The sequence below is a fragment of the Anabrus simplex genome, chromosome 1 (assembly GCF_040414725.1).
Source record: "Anabrus simplex isolate iqAnaSimp1 chromosome 1, ASM4041472v1, whole genome shotgun sequence".
NCBI lineage: Eukaryota > Metazoa > Arthropoda > Insecta > Orthoptera > Tettigoniidae > Anabrus > Anabrus simplex.
The window spans coordinates 539115961-539134001 of record NC_090265.1 but is presented as its reverse complement, the minus strand read 5'-3'; the positions used below and the strand labels follow the sequence as shown (position 1 = coordinate 539134001).

The window sequence follows — 18041 nt, the reverse complement described above, 5'->3', positions numbered from 1 at the left end:
CGTGTACAGACATACAGACAGATAGACAGACAGACGGAAATTACGGAAAAGTAAAAAGTACATTTTCTTGTTACTGTGGACATGACCGATACAGAAATACCATTATTTTCAAATTCTGAGCAATGTACAGACAAAACTCTTATTTTATATATATAGATATATATATATATATAAAATAAGAGTTTTGTCTGTACATTGCTCAGAATTTGAAAAGAATGGCATTTCTGTATCGGTCATGTCCACAGTAACAAGGAAGTGCACTTTTTACTTTTCCATAATTTCTAGTGCTCAGAATTTGAAAAGAATGGCATTTCTGTATCGGTCATGTCCACAGTAACAAGGAAGTGCACTTTTTACTTTTCCATAATTTCTATCTGTCCGGCACCTAGAGAACAAGGCTTGGCAATACGATTCGTGACGTCACGCGACTGGGCCCAGCGCGAGTGGATAGTAGATGAAGCTAATTCCTTACGATGATTGAAAAATATGCTGGTTAACCTACATTCTACGAATATTCTTTCTCGTAGGCGCGCATATCGGAAGCAAAATTAGTAATATACCGTAATAATTAGGAAGAACAATTAAAAATGCAAAAAGAATCAAATTCAGTACTTTTTAAGAGTCTTAATACTGAACAGTTTTAATAATATGCCTATATGACACTTGAGTAAAAAACGATCAGTTCCTTTTACAAAACTCGCCACAAGACCTCTGTGTCGGTGCGACGTAAAACCCCTAGCAAAAAAAAAGCTTTTACAAAACTGAACTTGCTGATGAAAGATAAAAGATCAAAAACAACATGCAAGTACAACAAAAGCTATTAAATAAAAATATATCATCATATAAACGACCTTACAGTATATTAGTAGCAGTCCAGGAACATACAAGCTGTAGTGTTCAGAGTTGTCGGTTATGAAAGCAGGTATTTTTTTACAATAGAAGCCTAACATAAATGAAGGTGGTGAGCAGCTCACAAAATTTGGCTGTTATGCAAAGAGAATTATTACAGTACATGCCAACAATAGTTTGTTCATCAAGTCATCAAAATTATATTCACATTCCCTAGTGTATATAAATGTACTCGTATGATTTTGGACCCTGATTCAAATAACCAGAACAGGGGAAATATTTAAATTAAACTGGAAATAAAACAACTTATTAAAATGTATAAACTTAAATTTGAAAAGTAGCATGTCAATTCTGATAACATGTGAACTGACCTTCACCTGGACACTTTCTGAAATAGTTTTCAATTTAACTTCACCAGGTTGCTTAAAACTGAAATGGACCTTAGGTGAACATGATACAAGAAAATATAAAAGGAAGTCTCTATGAACATTAGTTGTTAAAATCCTAAGAAACCATATTAAGAACTTGCATCCCTTCCATTACATTAACACGTTCAGTACCTGCTTCTGAGCGGGGCACTTGAATGCCTGGACCAGCCATTTTCATGCCCGGCCCTCTTGACGTGCATCACTTAATACAATTTACAATTACTCCTAAACTATAAATGTTAGGAAAATGATACTTTGTGCTTACCTCTAGTAAATATTTAGGGTGTGAATCTGGTATCACAGGTTTCAAAATACGTCTAATTTTATACAGCCTGTCTGTATTTTCGGCATAATGATTACTGTCACCGAAGTGAAGAAATGAAAGAATGCGAAGGAAGTGTATTCGGAATATTGTATTAGAAAATATCGGAGTATGAAAAACAGGGTCCTTGGTCCAGTACATTTTTATATCAGGATTTTGGACTAATCGGTTTCCACGAGTGCATTATTGAATTTTTTGTGAAAGGCTGGGGCACCTCACTTGACTTGCGTATAGATTGGTCTGCTGACACACATACTCATAAAATTCGTCATTCATGAAAATACTCACGTAACTCAAAATATCCTGCTTTTCTATTTGAACGTTTATACCTAAATTCTCTGTAAATGGTGGAACGGGTGGACAATAACTAGGATGAAATGTATCAGGCACTTCACTTTTCTCTATAGGCCTATCGGAATTTCCTCGTCACTCTCACTTTTACTATCTGAGTCTATTTCAGGAATAAGTTCATCACCAGAATAATCATTGTGAACAATATTGAATAATTAATCTTCTGTAAGAAACTTTGTTTTGTAAGCCATTATACTATACTCGGTAAGAACGACACACACTGCATTGGAAACACAAGTACAGTCTTGACGCACGAGGAAGTGCTGAGATATTTCTGCTAAAACATCTAAGATAAACATGAGCCCACTCAACGCGAGAGTTATCTCAAAAAGGTCAACAAACTTCCTGCTACAACTAGTAATGCTGACTAAGGTGTAAGAATGCATAGATGACGTATATAAACAGCATTGTTTCGCGCGGAACGTTAAACGTCTTACGCCGTCCACAGCCCGCAGCATAGGAGCAAACGCCGTCCACGGTCTGCAATGAGTTAATAAAAATGTAGCAGAACATACATTGAACTACTCATTTCATGCTTTATGAACCAGCTGCATTTTATAGATATGGCACACATGATATCAATTAAGTAATTAATCCCCAATTTTCCACAGATGCATGTTACATTCATTCCATGCAGTAACAAAAGCTGGAAGGAGTACTTTCTCCAAGAGAAAATTCACAACCAAAGTGTGAATAGGCTATAATGCTGGAAGAGGAAATTCATAATTGAATTCACAATTACTCAAACAGGAATGTTTACTACTGAAGGAACTTACGGTGATTAATCCTGAATTCAGAGTTTACACATTCCCTTTCAATGGAATTCATAGAGGGTCATCAACTCAGTAATTAATAATAGTAATGTACTCAAAAAATGAGCAAGCCTCAGCTTACCACAGACAAAAGAAAAGGATGGTTAATGATTTTGTAAGGATATGTGCCACCAAGGTAATGAACTGTATTTGTTAAATGACAAAATACCTGTTTAACATAAAAGGTGCCCTCTCAAATGTAACATCACTCCCTGAAAACATGACACCTGGCAATAAATACGATAAAATAAAAGTGCTCTTGTGTTATTTCTATGTTCTCTTATAAACTACTATGGAAAATACAGCTACTAAATTTGGCAATGTGTCAAGAAGTACATACTGTAAGACCTTGTTACCCGAAAAATTAAAGAATAGCTCAAGAAACTTCTAAATATTGTCACATTATCAACATAATAAATAATATGGCATGTTCAAAATTAAAATACAACCCCCTCAGCTTACATACTCAAGTATTCCACAAGCATACCACAAGTTCAATAATACCATACCCATATCAGGTAGGAGTTTCTGGAACGTACAAACCCACCCCAGCATAAGCAATTCTTCTATTGGATGATAATTGTTGCAAAACACACGTAAAAGGATGACCAGGATGAGCAGTGTGCACATGTAAGGCAGAGGCTCACTTAGTAGTAGCTAGAATTAGAATTTAGGCCTGTTCCAAATTTTAGCACCACAATTCACTAAACTCAAAATTCAACTCTGAAAAGGGCTGTTTCTTAAGAAAAGCTTCTTCCTCTTCACTTTTATTAAATTCTATATTAATTTCAAATCAGCAGCGAACAGAGGGTTTCTCCTCTGCCTTGGAGGAAAAATTTGCCTCCAAGTCAGATAGTATTCCTCGAAGGAAAAATTTGCCTCCAAGTCGGATAGTATTCCTCCACCAGTGTAGTGAATTGAGATTTTCCGACTCATCGGGTACTCCTAGGAAACAGATTAGTAAAAGGGCATAGTTTTTGCCCTGGGACTCTCCACTATGACACTCCCCGCCAAATAAAGACAGAGTGTTCACTGATCACGCCTGTCTGCGGCTTGGTCTTTCGAGCTCCAGAACTTTGGACTGTTAGATTGGTAGTGCAGTACTAAGTATGTTACAAGTGATATTTTTTTAATATCCACTTATTCAATACAATTTTTAAGAATTAAATATTATTATAAAATGTAAAGGGACATGTTTCGCCCATATTAAGGGCATCATCAAACTCAAACCTGTTTAGTGAAAAATCAGGATCCTGATTGTTCTTACAACTCGTAAAAAGAGGATATCAATGTAGGCGATAGTCTAAATATAAAAAATTATCAGAATGTCCTTGGTTAAAATCGTAGTATCAAGCTGCATGTCAAAGTTCACAAAATTATATTTTGCAGAGCGTTGAGTCAATGCGCCCAAAACCTGTTGAGGGTAGAGCAATAAAAGCTCAATCTTTATAATGAAATTGAAATGTGTTTCCTTGATAACTCCTGTTGGAGGATAAGAAAAAAAAAAAAAATTTTGTATGTTAAGATAAGACAAGTCTTCTTAAGTAGCTGTTCAGCTGTCTATAGTCTTATTTAACTGGCTTGAAGGTGTGAAAGTCGAATGTGTTATGATAAGTCTTCTTTAAGTAGTTGTAGGAGCAAGGAAAAGTATTCGGCTGTCTACAGTATAGTTGTATTTATCAGGATCCTGATTTTTCACCATACAGGTTTGAGTTTGAGGCTGATGATGCCCTTAATATGGGCGAAACATGTCCCTTAACATTTTATAATAATTTTTAATTCTTAAAAAAGATCTCTCTGTATTGTATAGGTGGATATTAAAAAAATAACACTTGTATCGTATTTTGTATTTACGTACGTTTCAATACGGACCTAACATGAGAATTATAACGTGTAGTGTAGTACTGTTCGTTAAAAGTGAGATATTGTGTGGTTTTTCATTTGATCGAGTATTTCATCTGAAAGCATTGCTTTTGATTGCGCCATTACTACGACGTCATTGTAATGGCCTATGTTCATTTCAGTTGGGGAAACCACGAAGATAGTTTTTCTGAAGATGTGAAAAGGCAGGTGGAGAGTGAGTCCCTGTCATTATAATGAAAACTCCCCAACCTGATTGTGACTGATGGTAGGCAAGTGGGCCTACCATTAGAATTAATATTCTCTAACCCAGTATTCATATGAGAAAAGATGTTTGGTAACTTCCCAGTCGCATTTCTAGTATAACGTTAAGAGCTATGCAATTTAATACAATCTTGCTCACAACGTGTACACTACCTAACCTAGAATTCTGTATACAACGTATAATTCCGTAGCGAAGCACGGGTAAATCAGCTAGTTAAAAATAAAAGAAAACATGTTCCAAAACGTCAATAAGTTTCCATATGTAAAAGCTCCGCCCACAGATAAATCCCCTCCTCCGAGAACGGCCAATACCTCATCCGCCCACCCCTCCTCCACCCATACCCCTCCGCGTAACACTCACAGATACAACACGAGGCACACGGAATTAGCCATTGCCAGTCGGACAGAATGTGTCACAAGAGCAAGCCAGCCACAACAGAGGCGAGGGGGTGAGTAAGAGCCAGCTGACCATCCCCGTTTTACACTTCAGTTCACACAAACATCACGACTAAGACACATTTATTTCATTACACTCTCAGTCCACCAATATCAACCCTTAAAAGAAGCAACAAGACCACAACAAATGTCACGACGACTTTGAGAAGTCCCCTCTTCAAACCCACACGACAGGCAGCAAGATTTTACATAATTTTTATCTCCATATCTTACAAGAACACTACCCAATTTTATTCTCAAGGTGACACTAGAGTCCATGAAGGTTCCGGTGAGAGCATGCACATTGGATATTACAAACTAAATAACCCAAACTAACCAATATCATAAGTTTGTAATGCATATCGGTCATGTTCTATCAGATGTACAGTAATTGTAAACTTACCCTGTTTTAGATAGAGCAATTGTATGCAAGCTAAATGTTATTATGTATACGACATGTAAACACAATTCACTAGTCATAACGTCTGGCTCCATGGCTAAATGGTTAGCGTGCTGCCCCTGGGTCACAGGGGTCCCGGGTTCGATTCCCGGCAGGGTCGGGAATTTTAACCATCCTTGGTTAATTTCCCTGGTACGGGGCTGGGTGTATGTGTTCTCTTCGTCATCATTTCATCCTCATCACGACGCGCAGGTCGCCTGCGGGAGTCAAATCAAAAGACCTGCACCTGGCAAGCCGAACCCGTCCTGGTATCTCCCGGCACTGAAAGCCATACGCCATTTCATTTCATACTAGTCATAACAATTTACACCAGCTGGATGTTTCTACAGAATATATAATACACATAAAAATATTTTTTAGTTAAAACAATTCATGTCAGCTTAACCATTTTAAGTAGTTTATTATTAAACTAAACCCAGGATCCTGGCTATTTTGATCTTAGGAATAAGGAACAGCGGCTGAAGATGTCTAAAAAATAGACGAAACATCCCGCTTAAGATGATATGTAAAAATATTTTTTCAATCAATAAAAGAAACAAAAAAAATTGAATGATCATAAACATGTCTCTCGGTCATGGCCATTCGTCAACGACTGCTAAATTCAAATAACCACCAACCACTGTATGACCATCGATCCATATCTTACATCACAGCCTGCAAGAGTTACACTTCTGTCACTCCTCTTGTGACGCTAACTTCCGTAACTCAAATTTTCAGATGACCACCAGCCATAAGACATATTTATGTCAAAACTGGCAGGCTAGATAACTCGTCTTCCGTGAAGGCATGCGCGTAATGTGCGGGACAAGTTCCTTCGCCATTCGCGGAAGCACAATGTGCGGAAAGAGTTCCTCCGTCGTTCACGGAAGCATAAAGGGCGTGACGAGGTAATTCATCACCCAAATCATCAAATTGGGCAGAAACGAATTCAATCATTTTCAGTCAAAATATATTCCCCGCTACAAATGTTCGTTTCTCAGTGGAAACGACCTGGTTAATAGGTTAAGGATAGAATATCGTGAAACCATATAACCAGAAGCGACAAAAGAAAGCATTTGAAGTGGAAATTTTATACAGTAAATTTTGATTATATGTATTTCATTTTGCTGTAAACAATGCTTTGGATAGTTTAAAAAAAAAAAAATGCTTTCAAAGCTTGTAAGGAGATACATTATGCCTAATTTACACAGACAAAAGTTACTAGAATTGAACTGACAAGTTTCTTCTAAGAAGACTTTGCCTAGTAATAGAAGTTGGAGTGTTGTGAGTCTGCTCAGTGATTTTTAAGTAATTAACTATTTCTATCCATTGTTTTATGCCCATGAAACACCAGTTACAGAAGATATAGTACTCTTCAGTACACTGTAAGTACAGATTCTGGTATTTGTTTCACCATATTCAGTGTACATGGTAAACTTTGGCAGTTAACCTCAAAGGTTAACCTAGAACATTGCTGTTTAATCCCTTCCCAGTGTCAACTGCTTATAAGCATCAAGATAATTATTTGCAAGTCGCGTGAATCACCTATAAGCATCATCCAAGTTTGTGTGTTTATTACAGATTGTGCCAACCGTTTATAAGCGTGAGAAATTTATAGATACTTCCATCTATTGGCCTTATTTTACAACATAGCACCACATTTCCATGGAATGTTGTATTCCATGACATTGTAGAATTCATGTAGCCCGTGCACATGTTATCCGTGTGGTCAGCAGTTGAAGCAGTATGGCTTCCACGCTATAAACCCCAAGTGTAAACAAAGTAATTTAGCAGTGATATTGAGCAAATGCTCTTGCTTTGAGATGAAAGTGATGAATTCCACTATGACAGACACGAATGTGAAGAAATTTAAAATGTTCACACTGGCTGGGTTACGTTTGGAGGGCAGCACGACATTTGATTTTTTTCTAAAAGAAGCTATCTAATTGTTCCAGTTTTTTTTTTTTTAATGTTTATTTGGAAGCCAATTTTTCAGTTGTTACCGATTGAGAAGCAAATTTCATTTTTTTTTTTTTTTGTCGTAAATGGTTGACGAGCCAATATTAAATTCATTCAACGAAATATTTCTATTCTCACCTTTCTCCAGGCGTTTGATGATTTCCAGTTTCTGGTTGATGGTCAGAGTTACGTGCTTACGTTTCTCTCCTGATTTGAAACTTGAAGAAGGTTTCAGTTTCAAGAACATTTTCGCTGCTTAAATACCAAGAAAACTTTCACAGGGCACTTTGATGTGTATGTTCACTACACTACTGCACTACTGTAATACGGATCCTAGATCGCAAGAAAAAAATACTGTAGCAAAAAGTGCTCGCGATCAAAACAATGAACTGAACCTGTGTATGGTGACAGCCAACAATGCCAATTGTGTCTAACAATAGCAGACCCGTAGTGGACACTTCCGGATGATTTCGAACAGTGCCGTGCGCTTTGTCACAAACATTTTAAAAAAAACATAAAAACATCGTGGAACGGTGCCGGACCATCGGGCGTTTGGGATTGTTGGATGCCAGAATAATGGAATTCTACTGAATTCCCCAAAAAAAAAATTACTATAGTTCCAGTTTCAGTCTCCTAGAGATCATCTTCTGCTGTAAAACATTAACAGTGACAAGAATATCAAAAAGATTTTAAAAACTAAATAAATCTATATTTTTATATATATATATATATATATATATATATATATATATATATATATAATAAGAGTTTTGTCTGTACATTGCTCAGAATTTGAAAAGAATGGTATTTCTGTATCGATTATGTCCACAGTAACAAGAAATTGCATTTTCTACACTTCCGTAATTTCTGTATGTATGTACACGCATCACGAGAAAACGGCTGAGGAGAATTTAATGAAAATCGGTATGTACAGTCGGGTGATGAACCACTACAATCTAGACTATAAATTATTTTATTCACGCTGAGTGAAATGGTAGTTTAGGGGAAGACCTGAAATTTAATTCTCAAATATTTGTTATTGGTGGTCGTGTCTTAATGAAAATCGATATGCAAAGTCGGCGTAATAAGTCGATATAATCTAGGCCATAAATAATTGTGTTCACGCTGAGTGAAATTGCAGTTTAGGGGAATGCCTAAAATTTAATTTTCAAATATTTATATTATTAGTGGTCGTATCATAATGGAAATCGGTAGACAAAGACGAGAAATAAGTCTCTACAATATAGGCTATACATAATTGTATTCACGCTGAGAAAAATGGTAGTTTAGGGGAAGGCCTGAAATTTAATTCTCAAAAAGTGTGCAGTTTTTCATTTGATTGAGTATTTTATGTGATAAACGTTGCTTTCAATTGCCACATTCCTACTGACGTTTTTATATTGACCTATGTTGAATTCAGTTAGGAAAACCACCAAGTCAGTCTTTTTGAGAATCCCGTAGCGAAGCACGGGTACATCAGCTAGTCTATTTAATAAATTACTTATTCTAAGACAATGTACAATTTTTTATATTAATGATAAAATGTGCATGATGGCATATTAAATATGGTAATATTTCATGTCTGTAGTTATCTTCACTTGTATTGTTTTTATATTTTAACATTTTTTAATAGAACTTCGTCCACTTCGAGACAGGTCAGTTGTAAATGGTTAATCCAATTGTGTCGTAGTGTGAATAAAATTGGTTAAAACATGTCTGTTTTGAAATAAATACTTCTTAGTTTGGAGCTGGGTCTAGTGTCTTTTTGGTATATTCATTCTTGTTGGTTGTTATTGTGTGGTTGAGTTGGGTGAGAACATCCCTTGCTGTTGTAATTGTGAACTGTTTGCGATGGACCACGTAATAGATTGGCATGTCTGGAAGGAAAGAAAGAAAGGGCTAATGTTAGAGAATGTTTTTTTAGATTCAAACTAAGTTTAAGAATTTTTGTGACTTACTCTCTCATTGTCGGACTGGTTATTCATGTTCCTGCTGGAAGCGTGCTGTGTACTGCTTTTTGTGCAGTGAGGGCTAACGCTTGGAACAGTGGAGAGGAGGGTAGGAGGGATACAGGGGAGACTTGCAAGGGCATTCTGAGGAGGAGGGGGTATATTCTGTGCAATCCTGATTACAAGTTTTTGTTGTTTGTTGACATTTTTCATATATTGTTTTAGAGTATCGTAAAACGTCGTTAATTCGAAGTCGTTGGGATGCAAAAATCGGACTTCGGATTACGTGATTTTGAATTAACTGCCAACTCTTAATTCAGAAATGCCAACCCTTACTACATCAAAAAATATTCGAAGACCTGTACTGCATGCAATTAACATTGATTCAAAGATTAAACCTTTGAAATGCCATGGAAAAAAATAATTCCAAATGTATCCAACAAGGTGCATTTACAGTATTCAAATTCACAATACAGTATTCACTTGGATAACTCACTGACAAACATAACCTCACGCAACGAAAGAAAACAGAAGCATGATTAAAAGGCGAGAAATCTAAGCTGGCTCCCCTGAGCAAGTTCTTTGTTCATTGGATTACTGAACTGAACGCATTTTGGATGTCCTGTACTTGCACGGAAAGTACCCGATGCCGTGAAAACATCGTGGTTTATCAAACTTTCCTATGACGAGGGGAGAAAGTCTCTCACTTCCATCTGCATTCAAACACAGTACAGTGACTCAGCTATCCTTGTACGATTTCCCGCCATAGTACTTATCTCGTAATTCAGAAATGCGAACCCTTGCTGCATCACAAAGTATTCGAAGACACATTAATATATGCAATCACCTTGATTCACAGTTTAAATCTTTCAAATGTTTTGGAAAAATCTAGTCCCGAAATGTATCCAACAAGGTGCATTTATATTATTCAAATAATGCACTTGAATAAATCACTGGCAAGCATAAAATCACGGATCGAAAGAAAATAAAACCCGCGCGATTCAAAGAAGAGGACAAATTATGCTGGCTTCCTTGTGCAAGTCCTTTATTCATTGGATTACTGTACTGAATGCATTTTAGATGTCCTGTACTTGCACTGAAAGTACCTGGCGCCCTTAAAACATTGTGGCTTCCCTATGACGAGGGGAAGTCTCTTGCTTCCGTGTGCATTGCAACTCTGTGCAATGACCCCCCTTCTACGTTTTCCCGGCTGGCACTTTCCTCCTATAAAACCGTAAGTCCGCCGGGCTGAGTGGCTCAGGCATTTGAGGCGCTGGCCTTCTGATTCCAACTTGACAGGTTCGATCCTGGCTCAGTCCGGTGGTATTTGAAGGTGCTCAAATACGTCAGCCCTGTGTCGGTAGATTTACTGACACGTAAAAGAACTCCTGCGGGACTAAATTCTAGCCCCTCAGCATCTCCGAAAACCGTAAAAGAGTAGTTAGTGGGACGTAAAGCCAATAACATTATTAAAACCATAAGTCTGTTTGGACTCTGCATTAAAAAAATGCATTTTCATCGGCATTGACAATATTCAGTGCGTACGAATTTATTATATGAGCCACGTTTTTTTCGCCAACTTTCGGCATCGCCGGTGTTCGCGGATTCTGCTTCTCCGCACACTGCCTGCTAAGTGATCTTGATTTATCAGTTTCATTTTCCGTATTGACCGTTATCGTAAGTTATATCTACAGTACCGGTTTCGACTCTTACATGTAGTCATCCTGAGCTGTACACCGTTACCTTCACATAAATCAATTAGTTGATATGCCTTGTCCATAATAGTTATAATGATAGGATATATCTTACTTCTAATTGAGCATACTTCAGGGTAAATTCGACTATGTGCAATCTAAAATGTGTAGGTGAATCTTTTAGGCCTAAAATCATGTAAATGGGCTGTTATTAAAAGTACAATTACGTAAACACTTACAGCAGCGGACACTAACACCAGAACAACACGACACAGTGCACGCCAGGCAGTCAAAGCTAGCGCATGACAACCACAATAGCAATCGTAAGTACTCTGTATTAAACACACACACAAGCAGGCATTCCTCAGACTACAAAATTCTTAATTTCATTTTTCGTTTCTTACACACACACATCGGTATTTATAGACCGGAGAAGACCCACCTTCCTGCATTTGACACTTACAAAAAGAAATTACATTCAATAATCCAGCCATATTCAACCACAGCTGCACGCATCTACCTCAGACAATACATCAGACTTGTTATTAATGATTGATAAGTCAACCATAAACTAATGAATAAGCATAATATACAGCAGAAAGAAGAGCACCCCTTACAAAAAAGCATAGACATTCTCCATACCATATTGAAGAAAATCAACGAATGCAAGACCGGAAACTTACTCTAAAAAATTGTTTCCTATTTATTGTAACGGATCATACATGAATCTGCACATTTTAAGATGACATTCTACATGTACTATATATATATTTTTAAGAGTGTTTATGTAACTGTACTTTTAATAATAGTCCATTTATACGATTTTCACATCATATTGAAGAAAATCAACGTACGCAAGACGAAAACTTATTCCAACAAAATGTTTCCTATTTATTCATTAAAACGGATTTTACTTGAACTGTATATTTTAAGACAACATTTTACACGTATCGCATATATTTTTTAAAAAGTGTTTACGTAATTGTACTTGTAGTAACAGCCCATTTACATGATTTTAGGCCTAAAAGATTCACTTACACATTTCAGATTGTACATGGTCTAATTTACCCTGAAGTATGCTCAATTAGAAGTAAGATATATCCTATCATTATAACTATTATTATGGACAAGGCAAATCAACTAATTTGATTTATGTGAAGGTAACGGTGTACAGCTCAGGATGACTACATGTAAAGAGTTGAAACCGGTACTGTAGATATTTGTATAAATAAATTTGTATTGATAAGGTGCAACCTTTCTCGTCTATAACTTGCTAAGTGATATTATGGTGTTGCTTAAAACGCTGAATACAAAAGAATTAAGATTTTACTCGAACTTAGAAAGTATAAAGCACGCTGTAGAGACACCGAAGTGACAATACTGAAATCTACCCCAGCACTTAAAGGATGAGTCTTTCACAAAAACAGTTGAATAAGCAACATGGAAATTTCTTTTAGAACCAGTAACAGAAATCTTGATATATTACACAACTCTAAATCACTAAATAAATCTAATGCTTTTTCTATATCTGGAATATACAGATTCAAATGTAACAACTGCACCTCCTCGAACATCGGACAAACTGGCCGCAACTTTAACATCAGATACTCCGAACATATCAACGCCATTAAATACAACAGATTCTCTGCTATAGGACAACACATACAAGACTCTAAGCATAATTTCACCGATATTGAAAAAGACATAAAGATACTTAAAATCATTACAAAGGCCCCCTTCTAAACACTACGGAAAATTGTTTTATTCACCTTGACCAATACTTCAACCCTAATTTCAATTTAAACGACATTTCTGAAAAACCCAATATTCTATTTGACTTCCTAATTCTTCTTCTCAAAAATACTAAATTTCTAAACCCGAATTCAATTTTCCATGGCTTACACAGTTCTTACCCCCGTTTTCTACCTCCAGTAACCCACCCTAAACTACCCTTCCTTTATTTCCCTATCCTATCCTTTCCCATCCTCTTTTAACTTCCAATCCTTTTAATCTTCTCGTATCTACTAATCCGCCTCTTTTATTAACTTTTTCTATCTTTTCTTTTCACCTCTCCTCCGGAAAAAAGAAAAAACCCTACTTTCCGAATTGAACTGTCTACTAGTATACTATAGTGCCACCTGCATTTTGGGTCTTTGCAACATTCAAATTTAAACTCGTGCCTTGCGCTTCCGCTTATAATTAAATAAGAATATAAAACTACATTTCTTATTTACTTGTTGATCTACGTTATTTGTTATTTCAATTTAATAGTTCTATCATGACACAGATAAATTTTGAATTTAAATTACTCTGAAGAAACTGTATTTTTAATGTAAAGGCAGTTAAAAGTCTGAATTTCGGTAATGGGACAGACATTACTCTTTGAATTGAGAATTATCTGTATTTCAAATTAAATAATTTAAATAACATGCAAAACTGTACCTCATGTTTCCAGGAATGAGAGGTGCTTCGAATTAGGCAGGACTTTGAATTAACATATTTCGAATTATTAAGGTTCTACTGTAATGGAATAGATGCATCATAGAGATTAGTTATTTTTCCTGTTACTTCATTAACCTTTTGGCCTACCAATTTTTTGGAAAAAACTGTACCCTTGCATACTTATTTACTCACGTATTAGACCTCTTTTTTCCCCACTTTTATAGACAAGAAAAGTAAAGGGGGGATCCAATATGCGATAACCTCAGATTTTGTGCAGTGAACACATGACTTCTAGGCTAGAAAGAACTATAAATTGTACATGTAAACATTCTACACTGTTCTTTAACAAACCTTTGAATGTATTTGTGTTCTACTGGCTATTTTCGTTGGAAGGCAGTACAGTATTTCTAATTGTAAAAAGTCAATAAATGGTGAATACGACAGAAAGAATAAATATAAATTACAGGAACGTTTGCCGCATTTATGAATATCTACAGGTGTGGCGGTAATGAGTTTTATTATCATATGTAATTTCATATGTTGTTTCCCATTTTTTATTAACGCATATCCTAGTATGTTTTGTTTGGTGTCTCCGAAAATCGTTGAAAGTGGGGCCATTATTCATTATTATTATTATTATTATTATTATTATTATTATTATTATTATTTGTTAGGTACGTTGGCGAGTAAAACAGTTGTGATTGGATTGTTTTTATCATGTTTTAAACCTACTTCTCTCCCTAAAAAACCCTATATTGGTCCAAGTTATGGGATATTAAACGATCACTTTGTTAACGATCTTGTCTGCCTATATTAATACGTCTAGCAACAACCGTGAATATTTCTTAACTAAAGTAAACTCGTTTTCTCATTCCGAGGTGGTGCAGCTCTTTTTTTAGACAAGCCCCCAGTCGGAGTTGCATGTACCATTTTTACCGCAAATCAACCTTCCTGCCATTCGTAAATCTCTGGCAATGCGGTACTGGGAATCGAACTGAGGCTCCTGAGAACGGCAGCTAATTGTGCTAACAATTATGCTGGCAGACATTCTTAACTACAAAACGCAGACTAATATACATAACTGATGTGTGCTTGCAATGCATGGGTCGGACACAAAACTATTCACCTATTTGTGCGACGTCATCAGAGCTGCAGTAGACCTACGCTATGGAGGCGGACATTTCTTAATTACGAAACCCAGATGTACCGCATGACTTCAGGTGTTTTCATTGCGTGGGTTGTACGGAAAAATCTATTCATAAATTTGATGTCATCAGAGCTGCTTAAGGCTTGTAGCCGCTTCGAAGGGGAATAATTTTTCTTCTCTGATGAATTATGTTTGGGGTTCTTGTATGGGAGATTTTTTTCATTTTCTTCATCTCAAAAAGTCAAGGGCGGTCTAATCCGCGAGGGGGTCTTACACGAGTAAATACAGTATATATTTTTTTCCGTTATTTTAAAGAAATGCAGGCGAATATATGTTACACGGATATCACACATAAATTTTCTTTTTTTCATTCCACCATACATTTATGATTTTGGAGAAGTCCTCAAGTATGCAATACTAAAAAAAGAAAAGCAGGTGTCCTCACATTTGGGGTACTCTGATGAGGTATCCTTGCAGATTCTCCGTGCTATGCACCACTGCATCGTCTGGACGGCTCTAATTTCCTCTGAGTTGGAGCCATTTTTTATTGGTAATAGCCAGTATATTGACCCTGAGACGTCAAGGGAATATTAGCTGTGTGAGGGGAATTTGGCAAAGATGCAGGATATTTACAGACATAACCATTGGTTTCTTTTGTCACATGATCCCAGAACTGTGGTGTTAGAAATTCATTGACGACTTATAATTCTGTTGGATTATCTTGTAACCTTTTCTTTACCACAAAGTGAATTTCACAAATTGGCTTATATATGACATCAGTAAGTTTATTAGCTCTCATATTCCCAGATCCAGTCCTTACTGACGTTCCTACCTATTCATGTTGTACCTTGTGTAAATCTTGAATTATCCATTGTCACTGGTTCTTCAGAAATAAGAATCAGATTCACCTTCATCAATATCATTTGAAGATGAATTATTTTCACTTTGCACACTTTCATAGTGAAACTCAACATCGGTATTCTCAAGCCAATCATGAATAACACCATGCTCTCTACTCCAGGCTCTGCCATATTTGTTTACAAATAACACACGGTGAGGTGTGTTTTATTTTTCTTATTCCAGGAGCGAGTTACTGTTTATGATATAAAGTTCAGGTAGTTCCTGACATCTGTTGATTACATTTTAAAACTTAGAGAACAAACCTTGCTGACTCAATAACTGTCAATATGCGTCTTTAGGTAGTCCGTGCACGCGAACGGAAGGTTCTGTCAAAGTATGACCGCACTTTTCACTCACTGGGCGGAACATTCCGTCTAAGTATGGCATGGGTTACGTGAACAAATCGTATCCATGAAATTTCTTTGTAATTTTTGTCCTACATGGAGGATAATCGCTTTCACACAAATCAACCGTAAAATTTGCGGTAAATTCTTAAATACCATTATTACTAGAGAAATATGTACGTAACTACGGTGATTATTTCGCTGTAGACATGAGATTTTTCTGTGGCATTCTGCTTCATCGTGCCAACAATACAATTATATTTTGCAATGTATCACAACATGTTTAATATGGTACCGGTTTCGACACTTTGTTTGTGTCATCATCAGCCGATTATTAAAAAGAGCAAAATAATAAAACATAAAAGACAATCTTCACTCACATAACACACAAATAACAAGTATAATAGTTAAAAGTACGATAGTCCTTGATGGAAAATCCACATTAAAGTTGAAAAAACATGATTCTTCGTGTTATAACGTATTTAAGGCACGATAGTCTTGATTAATCTTGATGTGAGAAGGAAAGCAAAGCTTTAATGCTGAGCCATGGAGCGTGGTTGTTTACACTCCGCATCAAACTGAGAAGCATAGGTCTTATACAGGGGAAAAAAAACAGGGAGGGCCTTCACCTTTATAGCTTTCCACTCCTTGACATACAACAACACTTAAAACTTTAAAGCCGCTGTTATACATCAGTTGGTTTTAAAAAGTTGTTTCTCTATTTAGAGATCCATTTTTACTTTTGTCACAGCAAGATTTTAATGTTTATATTCAAGATTTTAAACACATACCCAATTAAGACTAAAAAATCAGACTATCTCTGCCGGGTTTGAACCCGCTATCTTGGGATCCGTAGGCAGACACTCTACCACTGATCTACAGAGGCAGCTGTACCATCAGTATGGACCTATAATGAAATGAATAACTCATCAGGATGAAGCTGTACACATAAACTGACGGTGGTGGTGGTGGGATCATGTGATGAGGCAAATGGTGGAGGATAGGTTACCTAAGAGAATAATGAATTCTGCCATGGAGGGTGAAGAGAAGTAGATGGAGATCAAGGCGATGACACTGTTTTTATTTTAGGTATGGAACTGAACAATGCCACAGAGGTAGTTGCAAGTAGAGAATTGTGAAGGTGCTTAGTTAATTTACAGCAGCTCACAGCCTGAATGTTGAAAGGCATAAGTCTTCATGTATGTTTTGTAATAACTGTAATTTACAACATGCAATTCAAAGTATTTCTCCTTGTCTTTAGTAGGCAGTTTGAAATCGTTTCATTGCAATTCTTTTTATTCCAGTGACAGTTCTTCTAGCAGCGACGACAACTTCAAATCTCTGAGAGTGACAAAGAATCGGAATAATAATCGCCTGAGTGACAGGCTTTCAGCTAAAGGTAGAGGAAACAAAGTCCGAGGGAAAGGAAAACAAAATAACAAAAAGTAAGTGATACTTGACTGAATTTTGACCTGATTTCTGCCCCCTCCCCCAATACAATTGTTCTTGCACTGTTGGTTTCTCCACATTATTTTGTAAATTATGTATTTACAACCAGTTTTTTTTTAATAGTAATGTCGGAAGCCATCTCTTAAGATTCAGTTTCGACTCTATTAATGTTTAACTGTTGGGTTCTTCAGTCTGCCAAAACATGTTACCGTAAGGTTTTATTTTCAGGTAGTTTATAAATTTATTACTCAAAATTAGTTTCAGCAGACTGAAGAATCTAGCCGTTGGCAGAAATTTACCTAGATTTCCTCGAATACACCAAAATTCACAGTGAATTAGAAAATATTCACTTCTGGGCCAGATATGTTGACGATGTTTTTGTTATTATGGACGAAAA

General features: G+C 36.4%; 1 protein-coding gene across 2 annotated transcripts in view; it reads left to right on the top strand.

Annotated features, from left to right (window-relative positions):
* The window catches only part of LOC136857100 (leukocyte receptor cluster member 8 homolog), a 297050-nt gene that overhangs the window by 179245 nt on the left and 99764 nt on the right, over positions 1–18041 (top strand). For both annotated transcript variants that reach the window (XM_067135497.2, XM_067135498.2), the window contains one exon: positions 17500–17640. In XM_067135497.2, the coding sequence (XP_066991598.1) occupies positions 17500–17640 (141 nt within the window). The remainder of the gene's footprint in view (positions 1–17499; positions 17641–18041) is intronic.